The sequence below is a fragment of the Sceloporus occidentalis genome, unplaced genomic scaffold, assembly GCF_023333645.1.
Source record: "Sceloporus occidentalis isolate IW3139 unplaced genomic scaffold, rSceOcc1.0.p SCAF_7, whole genome shotgun sequence".
In the NCBI taxonomy this organism is placed as follows: domain Eukaryota; kingdom Metazoa; phylum Chordata; class Lepidosauria; order Squamata; family Phrynosomatidae; genus Sceloporus; species Sceloporus occidentalis.
Window position 1 is genome coordinate 376,428 of NW_028316987.1, and position 27,348 is coordinate 403,775.

Genomic DNA, 27,348 nt, shown 5'->3' on the forward strand with positions numbered 1-27,348 from the left:
CACAATTTGCAGTTTAACAGACCGGGGTGTGTTCAAAAGGGAGAACTGGGTGGACAGTTCTCCCAAACCCACCTCGGTGTGTGTAGACAAGCTCGTGGTTGTTGTGGAGTGGTGTAACACAAAATTATGCTACATTTTCCTGTCAGTGTAGATGCACCCTCAGTCTTTGTACTATAACATTCCTCAGGTTTCGTTGCAATTCCTGTGCTAAAAGAATCACTAAAAACAAGAGCTGCTCCAGGCCATAACTGCAGGAATCTTATTAGGGGCTTTGCTCCCTCAGGGAGATGGCAGACTCTTTGCCTGAGATTCAGCTTTCAATTAAAAATACAAAAATAAATCATTGTTCCTTTCATTTATGGAGATACAATGGAAGGTATGCAGGCTGTATTCTACAGAAACGTTCAATAAAAGGTAAACTTTCTAGGGAGTGCAAAGACACAAGAATAACTGAAAAGCAGTAGGCACTAATATTGCATGATATCTGTACTCAGTGTTATTAAAAATGCTTCAGTTCTGGTTCTTCCGCACCAATACCCCATCTCATTATTTTGAAGATCTCTCATCAGTAAATTTATGGCTATGGGCAAAGGCCTGTGTGGATTAATCCATATATCAATTACCTAAAATCTTTAGCTGATTGACTGTTGGAGTCCAGTTTTAATGAAATTAAAGGTTTACTTGTTTATTCTTTAGGGCTGTTTTGGTTATGGTAATGGGGAATTAAATAGAACATGCTAACTTCTCCTAACAATGAGGGATAATTTTAGTGATCACTGCAGGATTTCTTATACTTCCTTCCTATCCCTGGAAGGGAGCTATAGTACATGTTTCATAATGCATATTATCCAGTGTGATTGACTGAGATAAATGACAGCCTAAAAAGGTCTTTGAATAACTCAAGGGAGCAGAAATGCTGGAAAGGTTAGATAAAGTACTAATATTAGATGCTATCTCATAAAAGACAGTGTAGTGTAGTGGTGAAATGGTGAGATCATACTGAGGAAACCCAGGTTCAAATCCCACTCAGCCATTAAGCCTATTATGTGACCTTTAACCAGTTACACAGCTTAATGTAAGGTCAGGCCACCCTACCATTGAGCAGAGTGAAGCAGCAGTTGCATTGTCACAACTCACTTAGGGAAAGGAGAAACCCAGTGGTTAATTAGCAATCCAAAGTTTGAAAATGAGGGTATCAATCAGAAGCTGGGGGACCAAAACTGACAGGGAGATGTGCAGAAAGGTAGTCTGGATTTAGGAACAGGGCCAAGTCTCTGAACTGGCTTGGATGTCTCTCACAGAGTGGACAATGGATATCGTGTCCAGTGTCATAAAGTGTTTGCTACCCCTCTTATCCAGAGAAGTTGTTTGTTCACTGCAAATAGTTGAAGCTGCACCAACAAAGTTGCAGGTGTGCGGAGCCTCTGCCCAAACACTCCATTCTTTCTAGTATCTCTGAGGGTGACCCAACACTCAGGTTGAAGGGCAACAAAAGTTGTTCTTTCAGCCATTTCTCCCCAAACCCTGGGCTTTCCCCTCTCTTAGAGAAGTGAGGTGTGTATGGTACACAGGGTGGCCAGAGTGAACACTGAAGAGAGCTCCTGTTCCTTTAATGTAGTGGTGGGCAGAGTCCAGTCTAGAAGACCTCTCTACCAACATACCCAGGGCTACTAATATATTTTTTTAAAAATTAGGAGGGTGATTTTTGTTTTCCACAAATGGGCCAAAACTGTCTAAAAATGCAAATTATTTTCCCCCTAGCCCTACAAAATCCCTCAAAGCACCCCAAAATACACACACACACACACACACACACACACACACACAAAAGATATGAATTTGGCAGAAAAATGGGCCAAAATAGCAACTGGACGTGACATCACATCACTTTGAATATGCTGAAACTCACTTGACAGGTGTTGGGAGATAAAATAGGCTCTGTCCCCTGTACAGTTGCTCACGCCTTCTTTCGTGGGTAGGTAGAAAAAGCAATTTTAGCAGGACTTGCTGGTTGTATGGCAAACAGCAGCTGCAGAAATCCTCTCTTCTACACAATCTGAAAATAGGAGGTTCTCTCCAGTTTTCAGTCTGGCAATCCTATCACTTGGTGTACCACCCTCAACCTAGCCTCCTAGATGTGATGGATGACCCTATTCCATTGCTAGTGGTGAAAGAAGACTCAATGGGCAATCCAGTCACCTTCTGTATGTGAAATTAGAAGAGGCCATCATCTTGAGTTGGCCAGCCCTCCCAGGATTGTTAAAAGATTAACAGTGAGATTAGCAGGAAGAAGTTCCTACACTGCCTTGAGCTTGCTGGAAGAAAGGAAGGATAGTATAAATAAATTATAGCTTTTTTTAAAAAAGGCTTCTGCTTTAACTGAACTCTGAAAGGATGCTACTTTGTGCTGTTGTAATGCATTCCTTTTGCTCTAATCTCCCCACGCCTGCCCTGTCTTTGTCTCATTTTAGAAATGCCTGCGTTTCAACCCTGATGCAGCCATTTGGGTGGCAAAGCAACAAATTCTCTGCACTCTCAATGAAAGTCTCAAGGACGTGCTAAACTATGGGCTCTTCCAGCCGGCCACCAATGGGCGGGATGCCAAATTTTTGGATGAAGAGCGCCTCTTGCGTGAATACCCACAAAGCTTTGAGAAGGGAGTGCCCTACTTGGAGGTAGGTCTGCTCTTGGGCCTACAGAAGGATGAAGGTAGAATTGGATCAAGAGGTAGATCTCTGGGTGATTTACCTTAGATTGTAAAGGCTTTTTGCCTCTCGTTTTTTAAATCATAACAATAGCAAAATGACTCTCACACTCCCATCATTTCAGGCTGCTTAAATGATGAAAGTAGAAGCTTGAAGTGACCAGGACTGAACATCTGTGGTAAAAAGGCATAAACTCACATCTCTCTTCTGACACTGAAACAGATTCCTAAGGACAGAATATGCTCAGAGGCACCCTGTTTTTTATTTCTACAGTCTATGCCTTAATTATACTATTTAGTGCAAATGCCACTGTGAGTTTTGCTCCAAGCAACAAAAGTTGCAGCCAACAGGAAAGATTTACAGTGCCAAGGAGGCATTGATCCATTAAGAGCCCTGTTTTTAATAATAATAATATTAATAATAAAAATAATAGTAGCAGCAGCAGCTTGAGATACGTAAAATATTGTAAAAGAGGTTAGTATGTGTCCTATAGCTGGACACAACTAGACAATCTTGTCAAAGGGGAAACCTTTACTGTTACCTTTTACTGTGTTGATGTATTTTTTAAAAAAAACTGAAATATTTCCCCCACTTTTTGGATTCACAAGGCAACTCAAAATAATCACACATGGTGATGGTGATGATACAAGGGAGAGCAAAATTCCAGACCCCACTAAAGAGTAAATATCAGTTAGGTAGGGATTCTTCATTTTTTTTTAGTGAAGATGCTAGAAGACTTTCTGATCAACTCTAGTATTGAGTCCTGGTTCCTTCTCCCAAAATAAGGACAGAGCCAGTTACACCAGACAGTACTGGTTAATCAGTTTGTGACTGCCAAGTGTAGGTCCTCAGATGTTATTAGACTAAAACTCCAAGAATACCTGAGCATTGGCCATGTTGGCTAAGGCTTCTGGGAATACAGGGCCAACAACAACTAGGGACTCTATTTTGGAAACCATTGAGCTAGACCAACAAATAGCCTGACCTGGTATAAGGTTGCTTCCTATTTTTATCAAGAATAGTGTCTTCTGTCATCTGACCTCATTTTGCATTTTGAAGAGATTAGTGTGCTGATTTGAATTGCTAGAGAAAGAGGAAGAGATGGAGGAGATCATTATCATCATCATGGTTGTTGTGCTGGCAGTGGTGACCAAAAAAGCAGAGTGCTATTCAGTGAAGAATGTAAATACTGTTTTTTACTGATTTTTTTAATTAAAAAATACTGCTACTTAAAATCATACACAAAACAGCTTACATCAATAGCAGCAAATAAAATAAAACACATTATAAATATACCAGGCTGCAGCCAGGGGTTGCACTAGTGAAAAGCACTTCTTTCCACTGGGGCAAAACCTGAGCACCCACTATAAGTTAATTTCCATAGTCACCACAAAAGCTGTAAAAACCAGGACCAGCAAAAAGCCAGTGCCTTATGCAAGCAGAATAGCTTTCCCTTACTACCTGGTAGGAGAATGAGATGTTGATCAACTACAGTATCCATCCCCCCCCGCCCAATGGTTAGGCTGGCAAGAGCTAATGAGAGCTGCAATCCAGCAGCACAAAAAGGACACATATGTTCCCATCCTTGCAGTTGTACAAAGCCACCACTGGATATAACCCATAGTAGGTTGGGTCTAGCTGTTAGTCATGCTTGGCTCTCACTGAAATCAGTAGGACTTAGGTTAGCAATTGTTTGCTTCCTCAGGATCCAACTTAATATGTTTACACTGTACTATATAAAACATAAGATTAGCTGTGATGAAACCTTGCCCACAGGCTTGCAATCTAAGTAAACAGACACTGGAGGCAAGGAAGGTGGGGGAAGGGGGAAAGGAAGGCAACAGAGGGAGAGCGACAAATTCAGCAAATCAGAGAAGGACTAGGAAAATAGATATATCTTGAGGCACTTCTTGAAGAGTAGGTGGTACTGAATCATATGAATATCTGGAGCTGACATTCTTCCTTCAGATCTATAGGAGTTATATCTCTGATGTAGGGAGGGGCCAGATGCATCTTGTCTCTAGTCACAGACATCCATGGAAGAACGTTTATATAAATGCTATGTACTGTACAGTGTTCTGAAACAGTGGTGGGCAGAAAGCAGATTGGGATCTAGTTGTAGATCTCTAGATGATTTGAAGTGATGTATTTATTTATTGAACTTCTGAACCACTTGAAAACCAGTTTTCTGGGTGGCATATGATAATTCAAAAATATAAAATACAAACAATAAAAAATGACTAGATTGGAAGGCTTTCTGTCTCTTTGTTTCATAACAGCAAACATACCCTTTCCACCTCTACTGCCCAGCTAGGCTGCTAGATCAAAAAAGCTTGGAGAAAATCATGTGGAGTGTGGGTGTGTTTAGGCAGTATGCATTTCCACCCTTGTATTTTCAAGCCTATCACTGTTTCTTAGCTGCTGGGGGCTAGCCACCTTCTTAGTATGGCATTGTTGCTCCTTCATTCTCAGTGTCTGTCTGTCTGCCCTTTCCAAATCACTGTTTTAACAATACTTCATAGTGTGCAGTCTTGTACATTCTTCAACTGATCGGGTTTACACTGAAATCCAAATGGCATAGTATCCTTTCATTAAGTATAAGAAGCTGAGATTAGAAGCATAATTGTTTCAGACTACACCTCCTAAAATATCTAGCTAGTATGGGAATTTGGGAGTTGTAGTCCAAAAAGGTAACATTTCCGAGCCTTGGTTTACTTTTAACTAAAAGAATCAGGTCTAGCTGTAGGGCCATGTGTCCTCTACTGGGTTCCCTCTTTTCTTTGTGGGTTTTTGCAGATTTTCTTAGCTGCAAGGGACAGTGGTGGCAAGATGGTACCTTTTAAAAAAATCTCTGAAGATGACTAGGCTTCACGTGTGCAACCTCAGTAACATTTCCTGCTGTCCCATCATAACATATTTTCCAGTTCCGCTACAAGACTCGAGTTTACAAGCAGACCAACCTGGATGAGAAGCAGCTGGCAAAACTTCACACTAAGGTGAGAGAAGAGAGACCTTTCAACAGTCCCAGCTTTAACAATCAATTAAAATCGAAGAGTCTGTATTGGGAAAGAGATTGCACTTAGTCCAAAAAAAACACCAAAAAACCCCTCAGCTTTTGTAAAGCCATAGCATTCACACTCTGTTATCCTGCCTTCCATTAGCAAAGTATTGTGTGAACAGTGGTGTAGCAGTAAATTTTGAAGAGCAGGGACTCATTATGACAGTCCCCTTAGCCAGGCCTCCTACTGATAGTTTAAGAAATTCAGACAGCTGTCTTGATGTCTATCCATAAATCATTTCTAACAGTTTTCAACTCCATCATGAGCAAGCCTTTTGTATAGCTCATGGGAGTTAGTTGCTCAGTCAAGACCAAAGCTTAAACCACCTCTAGATACTTTGCCTTACAACAGAGAGAGTTCACAACTGTATGTTGTTTCTGAGAAGATACTCCTCTTCCACCCCTGTGCCTCAACAACTGCTATGCCCAGAGGTGATAGGAAAGCCTGAGAAGAATAGCAGGTGACTTTGCCACCCTGCTAATCTAAAAGTGCTTGTGCTTTCACCCTGAAAACTGCAGCTCCATTACACAACTATGTCTGATGTGGGCATCTTTTAAGGGTACATTGATTTACTTGATTTACTTGCTTCTCTCCTCTGCAGCCAGCATTAAAATGGAAGATACTTTCCGCTTGGCTAGTTAGTTGAAAATAAACAAGTGGCAGGCTGGTGACTCTCTTTGTTTTGAACATTGGATTAGGACTTTGGGAGACCAGTGTTCAAAACCTGCTCAACCCATGGAAATCCACTGGATGACCTTGGGCTAGTTACTCTCTCTCAGTCTAATAGAAGACAGTGTTAAACTTTCTTTGAATAAATCTTGTGAAGAAAACCCTAGGATAGGGTCACCTTAAGTTGGAGTTGACCTAAAGGCACTGAATAACAACAACAATGTGACATCTGCTAGGCATAATTACAAGGCTGTATTGAGAAGGAATGTGCATCTCCACTGCTCTCCCTAAATTACCCTTCCCACAAGGGTAATCTAGAGAGCCGTTGTGGGCAGGGCAGCTTTGTGCTCAGCCTGGAAACTCCTCATGCTCATGAGAAGTTCTGGGTGGCTTAAGAACTAGGCCCAGCTCCTCTGTGTTCCTCTTTTCCACCCGCAGTATTCTGTCCCCTCCCTTCCCTGACTCTCAAGGGCTGTCACTGGCAAATCTTTCCCCAGACGGGGTTGAAGAAGTTCCTGGAGTATGTCCAACATGGAGCAGCTGAGAAAGTGGCACGACTCCTGGACAAAGGGCTGGACCCCAACTATCATGATTCTGACACTGGCGGTAACTATCAAGGAGTTGCAAATGGGGAGGGAAAGGTAGTCTTGGGTACTGATCACACAACCCACAGACACATCCCAATAGTCACCCTGTGCTTTCTCTGCAGAGACGCCTTTGACATTAGCAGCCCAGTTGGATGGGACTATTGATGTGATCCGGCTGCTGTGCCTTGGTGGTGCTCACATAGACTTCCGTGCAAGAGATGGATCCACAGCGTTGCACAAAGCTGTGTGTTCTCACCATTATTCAGCTCTGATGGTAATGTCAGTTGCTAAATGCTAGATGCTCTTGGCACTGTGAGATTATGTAAGAATTGAGTTGCGAGAAATGTGAGATACTAGCAGATGTTAGCTAACCACCTGATATGTTATGTTTTATATCTTACGTTATGCTCTGCTATGCTGTCCTATGCTGTGCTAATATGTAATGTCAAAAATGTGCAGGTGCTTTAGGAGCAAGAGTGTAGCTGCAGGGGTGAGGTGGGGAGCAAAATGAAGGCATTGCTCCCCAAATAAGAGTTCCACCCCCACCAAATGATATTTTCCTTCAATCCTCAAAGTTGTAGCATTACTGTAATTTAAAACTTCATTTGAACATTTGGAAATACACTTTAAGGCAGTGATTCCCAAACTTTGGTCCTCCAAGTCTTTTGGACTTCAGCTCCCAGAAGTCCCAGACAGCTTGGCTAACAGTCAGGAATTCTGAGAGCTGAAGTTCAAAACATCAGGAGGACCAAAGTTTGGGAACCACTGCTAGTAAGGCACCCAAAGAAAAAGGGCAGACAAAGTTACCAAGGAAATGTGAACACCACAAATATAATAGTTCTACATTTCTAAATTTTAATTACTTTCAGTGTCTCATTCCCTAAAATGCAGTGTGGGACTGAAAGCAAATTTCATTAGGGATTCAGAATTCTTGTTGGGGTGGCTTGCCTTCATTTTGCCTTGTCAGAAATAGCCATCTGCCCTAAGGAGTATTCAGTGATATGATGAAAGAAATCCCTCCCCTGAGGACCTTATCAGGATATGTACTTGGTGCATATCTGTGTGCAGGCAACAAGCATAATCTGGTGTGGTGGGCTCCATACCAACTTCAGTTTGCAAGTCAGTAAGTCATGGAAGAACCATAGTAGCTTTCAGCCTACTGACTTATGATATACTTACAGTTATTTCAAAATGTCAAGGATGCCATGGTTCAAGGGGCTTCCGCTGCATTGCATGTTTCAGCAGGGAAGAGAGCAATTTCTTGAACTTCAGGAAGAGTCCTGCAGATGCAATAGAAATGCATAAACTCAGCTGATGTCTCCAGGGTTTCAAGGGAAATGATCAATAGTCCTTTGTTCTTCCCTAACCACCAGAGATATGGTTGGGAAGTGGAGGAAGTGACAGATGAATGACAATTATAATAAGAAAATAAAACATAAAGGTTATTTAATGCCAGATACGCAACCTTCCAAGTGTTTTCAACTGTGTCTCCCATAATTACTGACCTTTGTCACTATTGACTGAGTTTTAGAGGTGTAGTCCAAAGCAGCTGGGGGCAACCAGATTGCTTAGCCCTGATTATTATCAGGGCTGGTAAGCATACAGTAAGACGTTGTTGTGGGAACACAATTTTAATTCACTTTGAGTTGGGAAATAGAGCTGAACCTGCCATTGCCATTAGTGTCTTCCGATTTGCCTTCCATAGGCACTCTTGGACCTTGGGGGATCACCCAATTACAAGGACCGCCGTGGGTTGACTCCACTCTACCACACAGCCATGGTTGGAGGTGACCCACGCTGCTGTGAACTTCTTCTCTACAATCGGGCATACATTGGTACAACTGATGAGAATGGCTGGCTGGAGATACACCAGGTAAGGTCTTACACGTTGGTCAAGATCCCCAAGGCACTCTCAGATTCCATGTCTGGTAGCCCCCAGTTTTGTGGGTGAGGTAGCTAGCTACCCATCTTACAGCCTATGTGTGTTTCCTGCCAGGGCTCCAAGCCTAAAGATTGAGGGGGGTGGCTGTGACATGCACCTGTCCATCTGACCATCTAGCCCCACCATGCATTCCTGACCTCTGCTTCTCCACGTACCAGGCCTGCCAACATGGACACTCCCAGCACTTGGAACACTTGCTGTTCTACGGCGCTGAGCCAGGTGCACAGAACGCCTCTGGGAATACAGCACTACACATCTGTGCACTCTACAACAAGGTAGGTATGATGAGGCTTTGTATTCTGATAAAGGCCAACAACACCATCTAATGATTCTGGAATTCTGGACCCTAGCTGGGGACACCCATTACTGACTACTGCCATTGGTTTTATTTCCAATCTGTTTTCCCAGTTTAATCCCCCCTTTTTTCTTTCTTTTTTTTACTGTAGTCATTTGGTCTTAACTGGAGAATTCTCTTGTTATGGAAGTCAAATGCTCATTAGAAAGGCAGAACCATTTTTCTAAGTAATTTCTAATTGGCTAGTGTGATAATTTACACCAGAAATGGAACTTACTTCACTGTTGGCCCCACCTATATTCTATGCAAAATAAAAGGGCTACTTTCAGTGCTTTTAGATTCCCATACATTTGTGGAGTATCATCCCAGTCTCTTTTATATACTGGAACCACGAGAATCAGGTGACCAGAGTTGTTCTGCATGTAAATAAAGCTCTTCCAAACCATGTTTTTGGCAAGAAACTCTGCACATGTTCTGAAATACAAAACTTTACTCATGTAGGTAAAACAAAATGTACCTGTGTTTGGATACAACATCCATCTTCACTCTAATTTAGAAGTAGGGAAACTTCATTCCTTCATGTGTTTTGGTTGATAGTTCCCCAAATCCTTTACTGGGTGAGTTAAATTTCAAAACATCTTGAGAACCAGATATTCCCCTCCTCTGTTAAAGCCTTCAGAAGGCAAAGGAACAGACACTGTGATATACGTTAGGGGAAAAAATTCCCTGAGTACTAAAATTCCTGGTGTAGATGCACTTTTAGATCTTCAGCTTTTCAGATTATTCCCTATAATCCTAAGGGGCTAAAAACACAGGCCAAAATAAAGCTGCTTTGGGTCACTTTGGAGATATGCTGTTTAAATTATGCCTGCGTCCTATGAGGCCGGAAGCTGTGCCAAAGCCATGCTCCTGTCCTAAGAACTGGAGCGCAGCTTTGGTGCAGTCTGGCCTCTTAAAATAAGGTGGGGGGGTAGGTCTAGGGTATATATATATATATATATATATATATATATATATATATATACACACACACACACACACACACACACACACACACACACACACTCACACTATTGTAACTTGATGTATTTTACTGTTGTAACCCGCCCGGATTCTTCGTGATTGGGCGGGCTAGAAATAAATCTTTATTATTATTATTATTATTATTATTATTATTATTATTAAAATGCATGTGTCATTTAAACAGCATACCTCCAAAGTGACCAGAAGCAGCTTTATTTTGGCCTGTCTGTTCAGGCCCACAGAATACCTTTCAAAAACAGCACAACAGATTTTCCATGCCCACCAACAAGTATTCAGTAGCTAAACTGCATGTTACGCTTGATAGTGGCCGGTGGGGGGGGGGGGTACCTTTCTATAGCTACAAAAGTCCTTTTATGACAAAGTTTATGTTTAGAAATATTTAAGACAAGTTTTTTTTGTAAACAAATAAACATAGAATCATAGAGTTGGAAGAGGCCACAACTAGGGCCATCCAGTCCAACCACCTGCCATGCAGGAAATCACAATCAAAGTATCCTTGACAGATGGCCATCTAGCTTCTGCTTAAAGACCTCTAAGGAAGGAAATGCCACTATACTCCAAGGGAGTGTGTTCCACTGTCGAACAGCCCTTACTGTCAGGAAGTTCCTCCTAATGTTGAGGTGGAATCTCTTTTCCTGTAGCTTGCATCCATTGTTCCGGGTCCTGTTCTCTGGAGCAGCAGAAAACAAGCTTGCTCCCGCCTCAATATGACAGCTCTTAAAATATTTAAACAGGGCTATCATATCACTTCTTAACCCTCTCTTCTCCAGGCTAAACATTCTCAGCTCCCTATGTCATTCCTCATAGGGCATGGTTTCCAGACCCTTCACCATTTTAGTCATCCTCCTTTGGACACTCTCCAGTTTCTCAACATCATTTTCGAACTGTGTTGCCCAGAACTGGACACAATAATCCAGGTGGAATAGAGTGGCACTATTACTTTCCCTACTCTAGACACTATACTTTTATTGATAAAGAAGAGAAGAGCTTGTTAGGAACTCTGGGATGGCAAATGTAAAATGCGTGAAAACCAGGCTTGTTGAAGGGTTATAGGAGAGAGACAGAAACTGGAATTGAAAGCTTACCTCTTCTAGAAGCATGGGATTAAATATCACATAGAATCCTCTCTGAATGACCATGAGTTTTAAATAATCTTGATAATGAAAGGCTGTCATTCACATTGGGTGAGAAGTTAGAGTAGGATGTTGATTTTTCGCCTGGAAGATCTGCATCCTGCTCTCTGTATTCATTTATTCACTTGAAAAGCCTTTTGAAGTCACTTGTCAACCTCAGATCCCCCATATGTGCAATGGGAATTGCCTGTGTAATGAGAAGAGCATCATGTTTTGCATCAGTTTGTCTGAATTACAATGCTTGTATGTGAGAATGAATGAAATAAAAAAGAATCTCATGTATCCCCTTTGAGATTTGAAGTCTTAAATACATTCTTGATACTTTCTCATCAGTGTAAATCTCTGGGTATACTCTTTGTCCATAGAGTGTTATGGTTGAACATGGTGCTTTTTTCATCACACACACACACACCCCTCTCAAGATTTCTTTCTTTTCTTTACCACCCCTAACTCCCAGGAGAGCTGTGCTCGTATTTTGCTATATCGGGGAGCTAACAAAGAGATCAAGAACAACCATGGACAGACTGCGTTCCAGGTATGTGGTGAATCAGGTCCAAGAGAAATTAAGAGTGATCCAAACTGGAGATAAAATATCTTAGGGCTGAGTCCCTGGACCTGTTTTCAGTGCCAGGTATCAACCACTGAGCATGTGAATGTGTGTGATTGTGGATTCAGGCCGACATAGTGTGCCACAGAAGAACAATTTCTTGCCTAAATTTAGTTGACAGCCCCAACTAGAGTAGACCCATTGAATTAATGGAACTTGCATATGTGTTAACTTGCCAAGTTTCCATGGACTGAATGAATCTGATCTAGCTAGGACTGACAACTGGATTTAGACTCATGTCATTCTGAAGATCTTGCCATACATTCTATGATATTTCTTTTAAAGTGCTGAATCTAGCACTAAGATCTTTATCATTTCAGCTGGTGCTGCTGTCTCTGGACTGTCATCTGCAGGGCACAGGAGATGGAGGAGTAGAAAGTAGTGTCCTCTCTCCTTCTTGCACCAGATCAGAAAAGTCATCAGTGCTGCTCAGTTTCTCTTTAGCACTGGTTCAACACTGAACCATCAAATGACTGTAGCAAAAGAGAGTCCTTGGTAATTCTGACAAAAAAAATTTAACTACCTATGTGGTAATAATTTTAATTTGTAAGCCACCTTGACCCCCAGTTTTGGGGGAAAGGTGAGGTATAACAAAAATTAATGAACAACAACAACAACAATAATAATAGGCAAAACCTTTAAGGCAACTCTCAGCTGCTAGTACAAGATGTTGCTTTGTTGGAACTCTGATGAAAGTTTTCCAAAGTGAGACAAAAGCAAGGAAGTTGCTTTGGGTTTTTCAAGTAAAATGCTTCTGAGAAATTCCCAGTTTCTTATGGATTTGTCATCAACTGAAGAGGAATGTCTCTCATTCATAAATGCATACATATTCTCTCTATAAAAGGTGGCAGTCATTGCAGGAAACTTTGAACTGGGGGAGCTGATCAAGAGCCACCGGGACTCAGATATGGGTGAGTTTGATGGAGGAGTGGTGATCAAAATGCCTGCACTATAAATGTGAACAGATTCTCAGTGCAATCCTGTAGACATATGCTCAAAAGGAAGTCTAAGTGAGTTCAGTAGAGCTTGCTGCTAGGTACATGGTATCCTTGGGCTACTTCTGGTTCCTCACTACTCTTCACCATTAGTACCTATCCTGAACGTCTAACAGGAGAGTCATTACCTGCCATTTTAAATTTTCCACAGTGTTCCAGAGTACCCAGTCTAATGTCACTGTGTAATGTATTGTTGGACACTGGGGCTAGCATTTAAATTTCTCACAGTGTCCTGGAACACTACCTTGGGCTTTCCAGGGCATAATGGGGAATTGCCCCAGGGTAAGCCCACAGCCATTGGAACCTAAAAATGTGGAAGAGAGCCATGCAGGGAAGCTTTGGCAAAGTGCCCCTCAATCTGGATCTGATTCTCCTCTCTCTGTTTACTGCATTTCTTCTTCCCTGCCTTCTCTTCCTGTTTCCTCTCTTGCCATTAATACCACATCCCTGTATGCCCATGCTCTTCTGTCTTCTTACATTCCTGAGGAAAATCAGACCGGGCATTTTTTTTAATGGTGCTGTACATATTTTTCCAGCAAGACACTTGTGCTTCTTTAAGCATTTTCTTTCCTGCTATGCACAATCAACACAGATCACCACTTATCTTTTTTAAGGAGATAGACCTCCATCTTTCAATTCTTGTCCCTTCCATGATTGCCAGCCCTTGCTCATCTTAATCCTGTCCTCTCCCATTTCTTGACCACTTCGTGCCCTTACCCTCCAATGCATTCTTCCTTTCTGTCTTTTGGAGAGGTGCCATGTGAATGGGAAAGGTATAATTTTGGCATATTGTCAGTGAAAGGAGGGGGCAAACGGGTGAGTTCATTGTTCTAAAAATGAGTACATATCTAACACTGGGAGTTTACTTCAATCTAAATTTAAGTTTAGAGATGGACACTTCTTTGGAAAAACAGTAATATTGGCCTTTCATACTTTCAGGGGCCTGTTAGCATCTTCACATAAAAAGTGCATAAGCAATAAATCTTGGCTGTATCTTGAGAACATTATATTATAGCATTCAACACTATACAATATCATACAACTTTATATATACTAAGTGTGGTTTAATTTTAATGACTTTGATTTCCAGAATCTTTGTGAGCTATTTTCCTTCATACTGGGTGTGAAGTTTGCGTACAGCAGTGCTGCCATGTTAGAATGCTGTCATGTTGTCATGTCAAGGGAGATACCCATAGTCACCACATCACCTCACCCAACACCAAGAAACAACTTCTTTACTTTGTAGCTGGTGAAAACACATGGAGAAATGGCATCAAACAACCAAAATGATTTTAAATTATTAGGTTTATCATGGTAAGATGTGAGGAGGGACAGTCAATATCAAGAATTGAGGCTGAGTAAAAAGAGTGTCTTGTTTAGATTGCCAGTAAGAAATCACTATGTCCTGTGTAGTCCAAAGAAATTTGTCCCTGACCTAGGGATTTGCTTTTTCTTAAATAAGAAAAAGCAGTGTTCTTTGAAAATTTACAGTCCCACCTAATGCCACTTGGTCTGCACTTTGTCTGAGTTAGCCTCACACATACACACGTTTCTGCATCAACCTTATTATGTGTTTGGTCATATGGTCCTTTCCCCAGAGTATAACCCATTGCATCCCATCTCCCCAAAGGCTGCCCTCATCATTATTTCTTCCCACTTCTCCTTTCTTTTTCTTTAACATCACTGTCCCATTCAGTCCCTTTCCAGGAGACCCCGCAATATGCCAGCCGACGCCGAGATGGCTCCCAGAGCCTGACAGTGCCCCATACTTTGCTGAGAGCCAACAGTGACACCAGCATGAACCTCCCAGACTGGATGCTTTATGCACCTCCTTCCACCCCATCCGGCACTGTAGCTGTACAGGGACAGAAGATCACCACAGGAACCTTGCGCAGTTCCAGCAGTCCCCGTGGCGCTCGCAGCCGTTCTCCATCACGCGGGCGCCACACAGATGAGGCAAAAAAGCAGCGTGGTCGCCCCAGGTACTTTTCATTCTTGATGCTTCAGAATTGACTTTGGGTGAGTGGGAGACATCTGACTGGCAGTTCACTTAGGTTTTAAGATCCTCTTGTACTCATTCTCCTGCATTAGACCCTAGACATTTCCTTCAAAGTTCTAAATTTTATTTTATTTTATTTTATTTACTTAATTTCTATGCTGCTTTCTCCCAGAAAGGGACCCAAGGCGGCTGACAAGATAAAAACATCTAAAAATAAAACTTTACAATAAAAATTTAAAACAATTAAAATCCTCTATTTAAAACAATATAAAATTTGCATTAAACATTCCAAGTTAAAAACATCACTAAAATATATACCCCATATAAACCACCTCTCTTGATAATACATTAAAAGATTTGCTTGAATAAAAATGTTTTTGCTTGCTAGCGAAAAGCAAGCAGGGAAGGGGCCAGCCTAGCCTTCTGTGGAAAGGAGTTCTAGAGGGTGGGAGAAGCCTCTGTGTATACTGAAATAGGACAGAGAAGTCTCTCTCTTGTGTCCTCACCAAACAAGCCAGATATGGTGGCAGGACTGAGAGAAAGCCTTCCACTGAAGATCTTAGGGCTCTTAGCTGGTTTGTATGGGGAGATACATTCTCTCAAACAGTCTGGACCTAAGCCATATAGGGCTTTATAGGTCATGACCAGCACTTCAAATTGAGCCTGGAAATGAACCGGTAGCTAATTAAGCTGTTTTAATACGGGAGTTATATGCTCTCTGTAACTAACTCCAGTCAGCATTCTGGCTGCAGCATTTTGAACCTGCTGAAATTTCTGATGGCAATATTGGGGTGAAGGCCTTGGTTCGTGGTTTGCTTAGTAAGAGGATAAAATCTAAAGGATAGGAACACCAGTGCCTAAAAGACTGTGTGAAGGTGCAGTGAAACCAGTTCAATGAGCATTTGACTTGCAATGAAAACAATCACACAAATGGAGAGCAACCCCTCCCTTATCCAGTCCAAAAAGTAACTTTTCCAAATATTACCATACAGACATTTGCACAGAAAGGCTCTTTGTGTGTATTGTTATAATGCACAGGTCTCCTGCCAAGAGAACCTATTATAGCCCAAGATTGCATGGAGATCTCTGCATAGTTGTACCTGGGAGAGTCCTTCTTTGCAGACATTTGTATGGTACCTATGCATGTCATGAAGAGAGGTTACATTGTGTACATGACACTGGCTCACAGAGCCACTACTGTACTTGGCAGACACCTGACTCAGTATTCATATGGTTACTTTGGTGTGCCTTAGTGTATACTGAAATAGGACTGAAAGCCAGGATTTCTATGATAAGGAAGGGCATTTAGAGAAAAAATAGAATCTTACAGCTGGAACAGATCTTGTCCAACTCCCTTCATGCAGGAATATTCAACTTGGGGGCTGAACAAGCTGCCCCTTTCAGTGCCGGATTGGGGCTGTGGCAACTACATGCTGCGGCCCCGATCTGGCCTTTCCGCAGCACAAAAAGGAGCTGCAAAAAGCTGTCTCTTTTGCACTGTGAAAAGGGTGCCATAGCCACCAGTGCCATGGCTTTTCAGCGCTCCTTTGGCAGTGCGTCATCTGGGGTGCATGGTGTCACACTGGCATGGGGGCAGAATCAGGGCGTGCGCCCAGTCCACCCTGATGCTGGCCTTTATGGCCAGTCTTTGGAAGCTCTGAATAACTCCTGAAAGATGCCCATCAAATCTCTGTTTGGAGACTTTCACAATTGAAAAGAACCACACTTCAAGCAATCTATTCCATTCTTGAACATTTATTAATTTCTCCCAAAATGTGGATGTGTTGCAAGAAACTCATAACTCTCAGTGTTCTGTATTATCGTTGTTTTTAATTAGCTATGGAAAAACAAAGGTGCAAGTTAATTTTTGGACATGGGGTAAAATCACAGGGGAGAAATCATGGACATTTAAGATAGCAAATTCATTCTCTGAGTGTGGGTCCTTATGTAACCAATGTGGCACTATCCACACACAAGAGTGGTCATCATTAGGAATCCTAAGGTTTACAGAAGTACAAAGCCTATTTGGACCCAGGTTCAGGATTCATGTGTTGTACTTGGCTACGTCTTGGCCTCTCTTTCACTCTCTTCCTTGGCAGTTCCAGTGGATATCAGAAGGAGTCTGCTGGAGGCAGCACGCTGAGCAGCCGGGGTGTGAAGCGGAAACTCTATTCAGCTGTGCCTGGTCGCACGTTCATGGCTGTGAAACCATACCAGTCTCAGGCCGAGGGTGAGCTCTCCATCAGCAAGGGCGAGAAGATCAAGGGTACGTTGATCTCTGAGCACACCCTTGGATTGCCCAGGGATTCTCCCTGAGCCCACAGTTTCTGGGTTCTTTGGGAGAGATCCCTGGGCTTAGCACAGGGGTTCTCAAACTCTGTCGTAGTCAGCCTTTCCAGCTGAAGAAGTGAAAAGGAAGTGTGCCCAAAAAGGACATTTTTTGAAAAAATCCTAAAAGTTGTCCCTTTCCCTGTCCTAATATGAGAAAGAGGATCATCTGGAATCAGTGGGAAATGGAAGACAACTCAAATGTGGTTCATTTGCCTTGGGCATTTCTAGATTATATATTATCGGTCTCACACGATACACACACACACACACACACAATTCACTCAGTGCAAGCCAGGAAACCCAGACATCGTACTGAATGGTACTCGGGAACATGGAGCAATCAAGATATATGCTGATTGTAAAGGGCAGGATCTATCTATTTATATATGGGGAGGCTGTTCCCTACCTCACACTTTGAGAACCTTTCGTTTTCCTGATACAAGTAAAGTTGAGAGTCTTGGTGACTGTGAGGCTTGTTTTGTGTTGCTGTGTTCTGTCTTTAGTTGGTGTCTAGAACGTCTTGGTGTACATCTGTCAGCCACATGTGAGTGGTTTGTGGTCTCTAATTGTGTGTGTTTGTGTCCAGAGAAGAATTTCCAGGTCAGAAGTTTGTTGAAGAATTGTGTATTTGAATTGTGAAATAAGATTCATCTGTTACATTCAGAGCTTGGAATTAATCACTTATAAATAACTAGTTACTTGTAATGAATTCATTTTTTCCCAGTTAAAAAGGTATACAGTGTCTACATTCCATTGCAATTATCAATTAATGAGAGGCAACCCGACTTCTTTTGCAGTGTAACTGTAAGTCTTTAGTTATTTTTATAGTTATGTAGATTTGTCCTCTATTAATAGTAAGTAGTAGAGGAGGACCATCATGTGGTTCATGTGCTGGCTCAGGCTATGCCTGACACTGTTGCTTAGGGTTCTGTGGTGACAATGAACAGCAAAACGGATGGGGGGAGAGTGGGTTCTGTATCACAGGCCAGCAGCTTGTAGCATTCAATAACTATGTTTAGGGTTGGAGTCTCAGAACTATAATTTATTTACTTAATTTAAGGCATGTATTTATTGCCTCTCAACCCACCAATTATTAGTTACAACTGTAACTAATTGCTTTTTAAAAATATCACCTTCTAATCTTCTTCTGAATGTAGCTGCCTGCTTTGAGGTTAGAGAGTTTGTCCATTTAGTTCAGTACTGTCTACTCTGATTTGCAGCAGCTTTTCAGGATCTCCAGCAGAGATTTTTTGCTTTACCTGTTACCTGATACTTTAGATGAAGATGCCAGGATTGAAGCTGGGACCATCTGCACGCAAGCCATGTATTCTTATCACTGAGCTACAATCCCTCCTCTATTAAAGGGACAGGAGAGAAATAAAAGGGTACTCGTGGTGCCGTAATTGGCCTGAGACATTCTAGAACAGTGATTCTTCAGTTACGTTGTATCAGACGCCACAATTGTGCTCTCTTCTATAACTACCACAGTCTTTTAACGGTCATTGCTCTGGAAGATGCTTCAAAGGCATATGCATTAGAAAGTTGCTTTTGTGTTCCAGTAAAGTTGTCCTGAGCAGGGCGGATAGAAGGGAAATGAGCACTACTTAAACCAAGCAAGGAGTCTTTTTTTCTGATGAGTGGAACCAAGCCAGTGTTGAGCACAGTCAGAGTCAAAAGTATTCTGTGTTCCCTCTCTCTTGTTCTCTCTCTCTCTTTCTGCCCTACTAAATTGATTTTCTATCTCCCTCTCCCTTTCTGCCCAGTGGGTTATCAAGGGGAACAGATCACACTTGCCAAAGGTCTGAACTGAGATCTTTCAGAGGGTTTTGAAATTAGGTTGAGGTCTTAAAGTTATACCATCCTGCCCTAAAATAATTAATACACTCATACCTCGGGTTACGAACGCGCCGGGATACGAACTTTTCGGGTTACGAAAAAAAAAAAATAAAAATTATTTCCGGGTTACGAAGGTTATTCCGGGTTACGAATAACCTTTTGGTGCTTTTTGGCGCTATTTCGCACCAAATCGCGGCTTCCCTCCATTAGCGCCTATGGGTTTCTCGGCTTACGAAGACTTCCGGGTTACGAAAATGGCGCCGGAACGGATTATTTTCGTAACCCGGGGGCCGAGTGTATATGTAGAGAATAGCCAATGAAACCTATATAAGGAGACATGCACTAGTATTATTAACAACTTTATTACAGATGCAAGAATTTTATTAAAACCAGGCCACTCAGAGCAACATAGTCACCTGATCTTGTATGACAGGGTGGCATCTATTAAATAGTAACATGGGGAAAGGTTTAAATAATTGCAAAGGATTCATAAATAGCAATTTAGATGCCTGACTGATGTTATGCTTTTAATTTTGTAGCTCAACTTTTTTCCAAATGGTGCTCTGTCAGTAATACAAATACAGTACAATATCTGTGAAGCAATAGAAGTACAAAGCTTTTTTAAAAAATATAAAAACAAAGATTGTCAACATCAATAAAAATTAGCTAAGACCAGTTACAGCATCTAGGTTATAAGTCAATTTAGGGACAACAGGCCTTTCTAAATAACAGTGGCCAAGATCGTGTATCAAACATGTAGCCACTATATATTGTAGCTGTTTTAACTCCCCATCCAACCTCTGAAATCCACTTTAAAAGCCAGTCAGCTATCCAGAGCAATGAAAATCTGTTCTGTTGGTGAGCAGTGTAGTGCAGGATGCTGCAATGAAGAATTACAATGGGTTCTGATAGGGTCTTTGCTTCTACTCCTTGCAGCATCGCTTGCTGCTGAGAGAGGGCTGGCCACATCCTTCAGCGCCCTGTCCAAGCACCAGAAGAACAGCTCTGGATGGCTAATGGGCTTTTAAGGTGGATTTCAGGGTCATTTGCATTTGCAAATGAGAATATAAAGCAGTTACAATGTCCTAAGTCTAACCTGTGACATTGTTAACTAACAGGATGCCAGTCAATGGACTTGCCTGCCAGTAGAAGGTCATTAGAGATGGACCCAGTTGGGGTTCCTTTGGCAAACTATTCCAGAGCCTAAAGGCAGCCTTCTGTAAGCCTTCTGTTCAGTTTCCACCAAATATGTTCAGATGTTGAAAGAAGAACTTCTTAAAACCTGGATGTGTATGGGAAAATATCATTTTCCAGACAATCTGGTCTCGAATCATGTAGAATTTTGTAGAACAACATAGTTCTCAAAATGTGGTCTCTCAGATGTTTTGGACTTAAACTCTCAGATGACCTAGTCTACAATGGTCAGTGGTCAATGGTCAGAATTTCTAGGAGCTGAAACCAAAAACATCTGGAGGACCAAAGGCTGAGAACCACTGTTGTAGATTATACCCAGCAAAGTGGAAGACTGTTTAGTTGACTTCTTTAGGAGGACATAAGTAGATGAGACATTTAGTTCAAACTTCAGTCACAAATGTAAGCAACACTGCTTGGAAAGTCAGTGTATTGAAACTTGAAGGCACCAAATTTGTGGTTGGTAGCTATGTGACTTTTGAAAATGTTTTCCCAAAATTAAACATTTATTAGCAGCAAGTCTTAGAAGATCTCATGAAAATATACAGCACACAAATAACTGTGTGTGGGATGAAAGTAAGAGAGACAACAAGCCTAATTTTCCTGAGGTAAGGGCTTTGATTTCATTGATGGTCTGAGAATACATATAATGCCAGGATGAGGTGGACATGATCTTGTAGTTGAATGGCTAGATGGAAATAAAAGGTCAGGACTCCCACATCTTTAAACAGTTGCAGGAGCAAATGTTGCTTGGCAGGCCCTCGGCATGCTGTTCTTCCTGTCTCCCTTTTATTTTTGTGGACTGGGGGAATGTGCCTAGTGGTGGCAGTGAATCTTTTCTTGATTTAAGTTCAAGCCTAAAAAGAGTTACCTAAGTTGTTTAACCCTGTTCAGTAAAACAGATTCATTGCTTTGATACTGCCTTTAAAGTTGGGACCAAACCCAGAGCACTTTTACATGGAAGCAACCAGCCACCTCTAGATGTGAGGCCAACAAGTGAAAGAAAGGACATAATAGTGGCAGAAGTAATACTGTAAAAAGGTACCTTGTAGCACCTTTGAGACTGAGTGAAAGAAATTGTACCATAGGCTTTTGTGGACTTGGGGACGGTACATACCTTATTGATGGTCTGGAGTGGCGGTGGTGTTTTTTCATCCGCAGGGAAGCTGCAGCCGCCAAACCACGCGGCTTCCCTGTGGAGGAAAAAGAACCTGCAAACCTGCAAGCAGGTTCTTTTAAGGCCACAGGGGTGGCGTAACAAGTGTGTCACTGGTGCACTGGTTATATAAGTGCCACGTGTGGACACTGCACAGCGCTTGAGTAATAATGGCAGTACCCATGTATACAGGGCACTGCCATTGTTACGGCACCACACCATACTAGGGTTAGGGACTGTGCGGTTGCTGCACGGTCCCTTAACCCTAGTACAGTGCCAGCATGGTGCTTTTGCACCCTGTGTACCACGCCTTGGTTTACTTCCTCAGATGCAAGTAGACTAAGTCTACAAAAGCCTATGTCACAACTTTTTTTGTTCAGTTAATTTCAAAGGCGCTACAAAAAGGCAGCAGTGATGAGTCCTTGGCAGGTGACCAAGAAGGCCTTCAGCTGACCTTGGGTCAGTTCCATACTGCGTGGCTCAATACAGCTTAAGTGTGTTTGTTCATCAGTTTTGTTAGTAGCATCTCCAAATGCAGAGAATATTTAAGACATGGTCAGGACAAGATTTTCTTGTGCTGGCTTTCAAAATGTCCAGAGCAACTACTAAAAGACATCAACACATAAGATTCAGCTCTTTTGTCTAGAAGTTAAGCCAAGGGGTTGTGGATATGCCTCTGTTGTGGGTGGAGATTCAGTCTTGGTTTTCTCACACCATGCTGACTCTGAGTAAGGTGAATGGTTGCCCCACTTTTGTACATAGCATGTTTACGCCCCTAACAATGCCTGTCTTCTTTTCAGTGCTGAGTGTCGGGGAAGGCGGCTTCTGGGAGGGACAGGTCAAGGGTCGTGTAGGCTGGTTCCCCTCAGACTGTGTGGAGGAAGTGCCCAACAAGTCACAGGAAGGGAAGCAAGGTAGGTGTTCCAATATACACAGACCCTAATATAGCAAACCTACTAGCCAGATTCTGAATAACAAACTAATTCTCTTATGTAGCCAAAATGGGACTATTTGTGCACAAAGAGGAATTGGCAAGCCTGAGGAAAACTGTCTTCTAATATCTCTTTGCAGAACTACTCACCTCAAATGGCACATGAGGAAATCCAAAAAGAGACCAGTGAGAACTGAGCATATTTAATGGCTATTTAATGCTGATAATCTGAGTAGGAAAAATGGAATGCCAAGAGAACTGGAAACAGAGTATCCTGGAAGAGAGAGAGAGTAAATGTGGTATAGTGGTTTGAGTGTTGGATAAGAAGTCTGGGAAATCAGGGTTCTAATCCCTGCTCAGCCATGGAAACTCACTAGGTGATTTGGGCCCAAAGCAGACAGGCCAAAACGTGTGGCTTCTGGCTGCTTCAGGGGCATGGCCATTCCAAGGCTGCCTAAGGCGGCCCGAAGCTGCCAGAAAAGGGAGCAGTAACGCTCCTGCCGGCAATTCATTTGGGACCGCAGTGCTGGCCCACTTTCAGAGTGGGCCATCCGGTTGCGGCAATCCCCAGCCAATCAGGGTCTAATCGGGGCTGAAGTGGCCAGAGGTCACTCCAAGATTCCAGTCTGCTTTGTTCCTTTGACAAGTTACTCTCTCTCTCTAAGTCTTAAAGGAAAGCAATTGTAGACTTCCTCTGAAAAAACATCTTCTGAAAACCCTATGAGAGGGTCTCCTTAAGTCAGAGCCAACTTGAAAAAACATCCTAGGAGCTAGCATGGTGTCTGCAACCCTGAAAGAGCACTAAGCCAAAAGTAGCTTCTTATCTTGGCAATCTCATTTTCTTGCTGTGAACATGAGAAGGCACTTTTTAAACTTGTCAGAGTTGGCATGGACAAATTATTTTAACTGTATCAGTAGTAGGAAACTGCCATACAATAATCCTCCCAGTCCTTACCTCTCTCCATGTTCTTTCTTTTAAAAGAAAATATTATGTTGTGTCAGTAAACAGCTGCATTCCTTGGCCATTTTCCCTTGATAGGCTCTTCACAGAAGGATACTACAGGCTACTATCTACTACATAGCATCCTTCTGGGGCAGTGTTGGAGACAAAATGGCTGCCTTCATTTGATTGGCAGGGCCAGCCATTTCTTTCAACAATGCCCCTGTAAGAACAAATACATCATGCCATAACATCCCTGGATAGAAATATTGTGTCAGGTAAATGGCCCTTGAATGTTGCTGCCACTTGCCACAGCAGGGAAAAAAACGTTTTTAGAAGGAAGAGAATGACAAGTGAGGAAAGAATTATTTGCTACCAGACATTAAACCTAAGATGCCCTTGTTTCCTTCCTCTCAATCTTTAAAGAATGTCTCCATCCTATAAATACTGTGGTGTTTTCTCTTTGTATGTGTGTGTGTCTTTTTATGTGTTTTAATGAATCCACCTTTAAAGTAACAAATGTGCTGAAAATATTCTTAGTAGAACCTTTGGTGCAGTATTATCCTGAATTAGCAACACACCACTGAAACTTTCTGTTGCAGATCCCACTTCTATTCCTGATTTTCTTGGGGCTGGCATCCCCACAGGCCTATTTCATTTTTTCTGCTATTCAGTATTACCAGCCTTTCCTACACCCACTATTCGGCTTGAACATTAATTAATAATCAATGCAGACAGTTCTTTTTTTTCCAATGAATAACATGCAGCCCCCCCCCCCTTTGGATGTTGCATTTCCATGTGTGTGTATTAAAAATGTATGAACCAAAAAGGCCACTGAGTGGAGGAACAATTGGAATACAATATGAAATTATGCTTCATTTACCATATATACTTGACTATAAGTCAACCTCATGTATAAGTCAAGGGCAGGTTTTGTGGCTAAAATTATAGTTTTTGATATGACCAGTGGATACGTCAAGGGTAAAACTTAAGGGCATGTAAAAAATTATGTAAAGGACAAAGCAAAGGAAAATAAGGCCAAAGAACTTACAAAATTCTGTCAGGCATAACTGTTTGTGTTCACCCTAAAGCCTAGATGGGTGAAGAGGGAACTATGACTGCTATTTTCCCACCATATTTAAAAAAGGCCAGAAGCAGTACCCCAGCAGATAGAATAGAGAGGAGAAGTACATCTTTTAGGTTCTCCTGAGATAGGCTAAGCATTCACTTTTAGCCACTCGACTAAGAGAAGGGGATGGTTCCTTATTTGATAAGAGTTTGATAAGAGTTTTGACCCATGGATAAGTTGACCCAGGTTTTTTGGGGTCAATTTTTTGACTAAAATTTCTAGATTTATACGTGTGTGTGTGTGTGTGTGTGTGTGTGTGTGTGTGTGTGTATTATTTCAATGATCTCATTACAGATTTTCTTTTCAAGATCTGGCTCCCCCCCCCCCCCTTTTCATCTTTTTTCCATGCCACCCAAGTACTAGGGCACTCTCCTATGGGGAATTACTATCTCTCAATACATTCAGTTCCTGCCTTTCTTCTACTGGAGATTATTTTGGTAGAGGGTTTGAATAGATGGTCCTTCCAGCCCCTTCCAGATGGAAGAATCTAGGATTTTATGATTCCCTGCCCTGCATTCTGTCATCATACCATCATGTTTGCCATGAAATGTTTTTGTGCACAAACAAATGTCACTAAAGATAGATGCAGTGATTTAAATTGGGTATATTTCCTCAAGTTGCTGAATGCATTTCACTTCCAGCCTTTCTTGACATATATGTAGTTTCCTTTTCAATTACATGTACCCTTCTGTGTTTCACAAAAAAAACCAACAACAAAAATCCAGAACATTTACTGTACTTGTCATACTCCTATACTCATGTGTACTATACACATACACAGTGAAGTTAACATCACTGAAACTTTTCTCCACATGCTATATTTAAAACAACTACAGTAACTTACCTTGGGATGCTTTGAGATGAAGCTTTAATTGGCTAGTCACAGAATTTTACAGAATAGTTACTGAATTTTACAGGGGTGAGGCCCTTCATCTCCTGTACTTTCCCACTCTTTTTTCTTTACATCCATGCATGCACATACACACATATCTACCCACACACACTAGGGAGGGAAAGGCAAGGATATCTATGCAGTGTGTTTGGACTGGCAAAACTAGGAGTCCTCCATCTGGAAGCCCCCTTGCACTGACTTCTAAAGCAGGTTGTGTTAGTAAACTGACCCAAACTGTTTCCCTTTTTCTTTAATGTAAGGTTATTGAACAGACTATTTTAAAAATTACACTGGCTTTCTTCTTGAGCACTGTATCATAATTACGGTTCAAAACTGACTTACCAGCAAAGAGGCCTTGAAGAGAAGCAGTCTACACATTACCACTTTGTGTTCAAGCAAGAACAAAGAGAGATTTGACCTTGGGTGATTTCAAAGAAGATTTGAACCCGCAGTCACCCTGTCTGAAACACAGTTTTCTATAGGGGAGCCCAGACAATGATGTTTTCCACCTGTAAACCCCCCCCCCTCATTTTTTTTTTGTTTTTTTTTTGTTTTTGTTTTTACTCTTCTTCTGCCTCTTTTCTTTTAAAAGAATGTTAAGGAGAAGACAGAATTGCTACACAGTGAATTTTAATCTATAACACTAGGAGCCTTATCGCATGCATGACACCGTAGTACTTCTGTTCTCTTCCTGAGGGGGATGGTAGTAAAAGCATGTCTTTTAAAGCACTGGAAAAATTCATTCAGCAAAAGGCACGTAACAGTCTTCCTCAGAAGAGAATGGAGGTGCTACGATGGCATATGGAGAGGCACAGGAAAGCCGCTACTGTCCCATGCCGTTTTAGCTTTCTTTTCTCATGTGATAAGGCTCTAGATGTCCTATGTCTGGAAACACCTCTATCCCCATCCTGGATCAGATGATGTGGTTCAAAAGCAAAAAGGGTGCAATACCAAACAAGTAGAATTTGTCCTACAATATGTTTTTACACTTAACAGATCAAAATGAACCTCACACCTGCAAAGTGCAAAGTGGCAGCCTGTGCACTTGAAATTCCCATTGCCCAGTACAGATAAGAAGCAGTTCTCTTACTGAAAGAGGTGTAGGGTGGCAGAAGGGACTAAAGCATTGTTGCTGCTGTTGTTGTTGTTGTTGTTGTTGTTGTTACCACCACCACCTTATAAATCAACCCATAAAAGCCTGAATTGGCTAGTGGAGGGTTGATAGCATCTTTTCATCCTCCTAAAGTGTGCTATATCTCTACGGTAATTCCACAGCAGAACTTGGAAAATATATATATTTTTAACTACAACCTTCAGAGTCCCTAACCCATCAATAGCTTGAAAAGAGAATCAAAAGTATTGCAAGTACATGCAATTTGTTCCCTTTGGGGGGGGGGTAGTAAAGTTGTAGCAAAGTTACATTTCAAAAGTAATGTGAAGAGTTTCTTTTGATGTCCTATGCAACTCTAATTTTTTTAAAGACTTTTAGAGACAATCTTTAGAGTAATGATAATGATTAACCATCAATCAGTGTCCGTGGTGCCTTACACAATGTACACTTGCAGTAATAGCAAATATAAAAGAAGCATCCCCCAAACATCAGAAAAACACAAATAGAGACAAAATAGGGTCATGGCAGTGCTTTATTATAAAATAGGATAGGATAAATGGAACATATATAATTAGTTTTTTCTCCTTTTCCCTCTGCTTTGTGGCTGCCTCTTCTTCCTTTTCATAAAGACCTCTTCCTTTTCTGGAACAGGCAGACCTCATGGGCACTAAAACATGTGCTGCCACTCAGTGGCTGCTAGAGGAAGTGGTAATAAGAATGGAAGGTCGTTCAATTGAAAAAAAATATGATTGTGTGTACCAAAACCCCATTCCTAATTCACACCCCATCTGCTTTT

The 27,348-nt window shown here is 41.7% G+C and overlaps 1 protein-coding gene across 6 annotated transcripts in view; it reads left to right on the top strand.

Annotated features, from left to right (window-relative positions):
• SHANK1 (SH3 and multiple ankyrin repeat domains 1) overlaps positions 1-27,348 on the top strand; it is a 116,025-nt gene that overhangs the window by 42,642 nt on the left and 46,035 nt on the right. For all 6 annotated transcript variants that reach the window (XR_016281869.1, XR_016281868.1, XM_089531503.1 and 3 more), the window contains exons 3-13: positions 2,472-2,675; positions 5,630-5,701; positions 6,931-7,039; positions 7,143-7,294; positions 8,726-8,893; positions 9,121-9,237; positions 11,892-11,969; positions 12,886-12,952; positions 14,733-15,018; positions 17,135-17,301; positions 22,350-22,463. Coding sequence is in view for 4 of the 6 variants with exons in the window: in XM_089531503.1 (XP_089387629.1) it covers positions 2,472-2,675; positions 5,630-5,701; positions 6,931-7,039; positions 7,143-7,294; positions 8,726-8,893; positions 9,121-9,237; positions 11,892-11,969; positions 12,886-12,952; positions 14,733-15,018; positions 17,135-17,301; positions 22,350-22,463 (1,534 nt within the window). In the remaining 2 variants the exon portion in view is untranslated. The remainder of the gene's footprint in view (positions 1-2,471; positions 2,676-5,629; positions 5,702-6,930; positions 7,040-7,142; positions 7,295-8,725; positions 8,894-9,120; positions 9,238-11,891; positions 11,970-12,885; positions 12,953-14,732; positions 15,019-17,134; positions 17,302-22,349; positions 22,464-27,348) is intronic.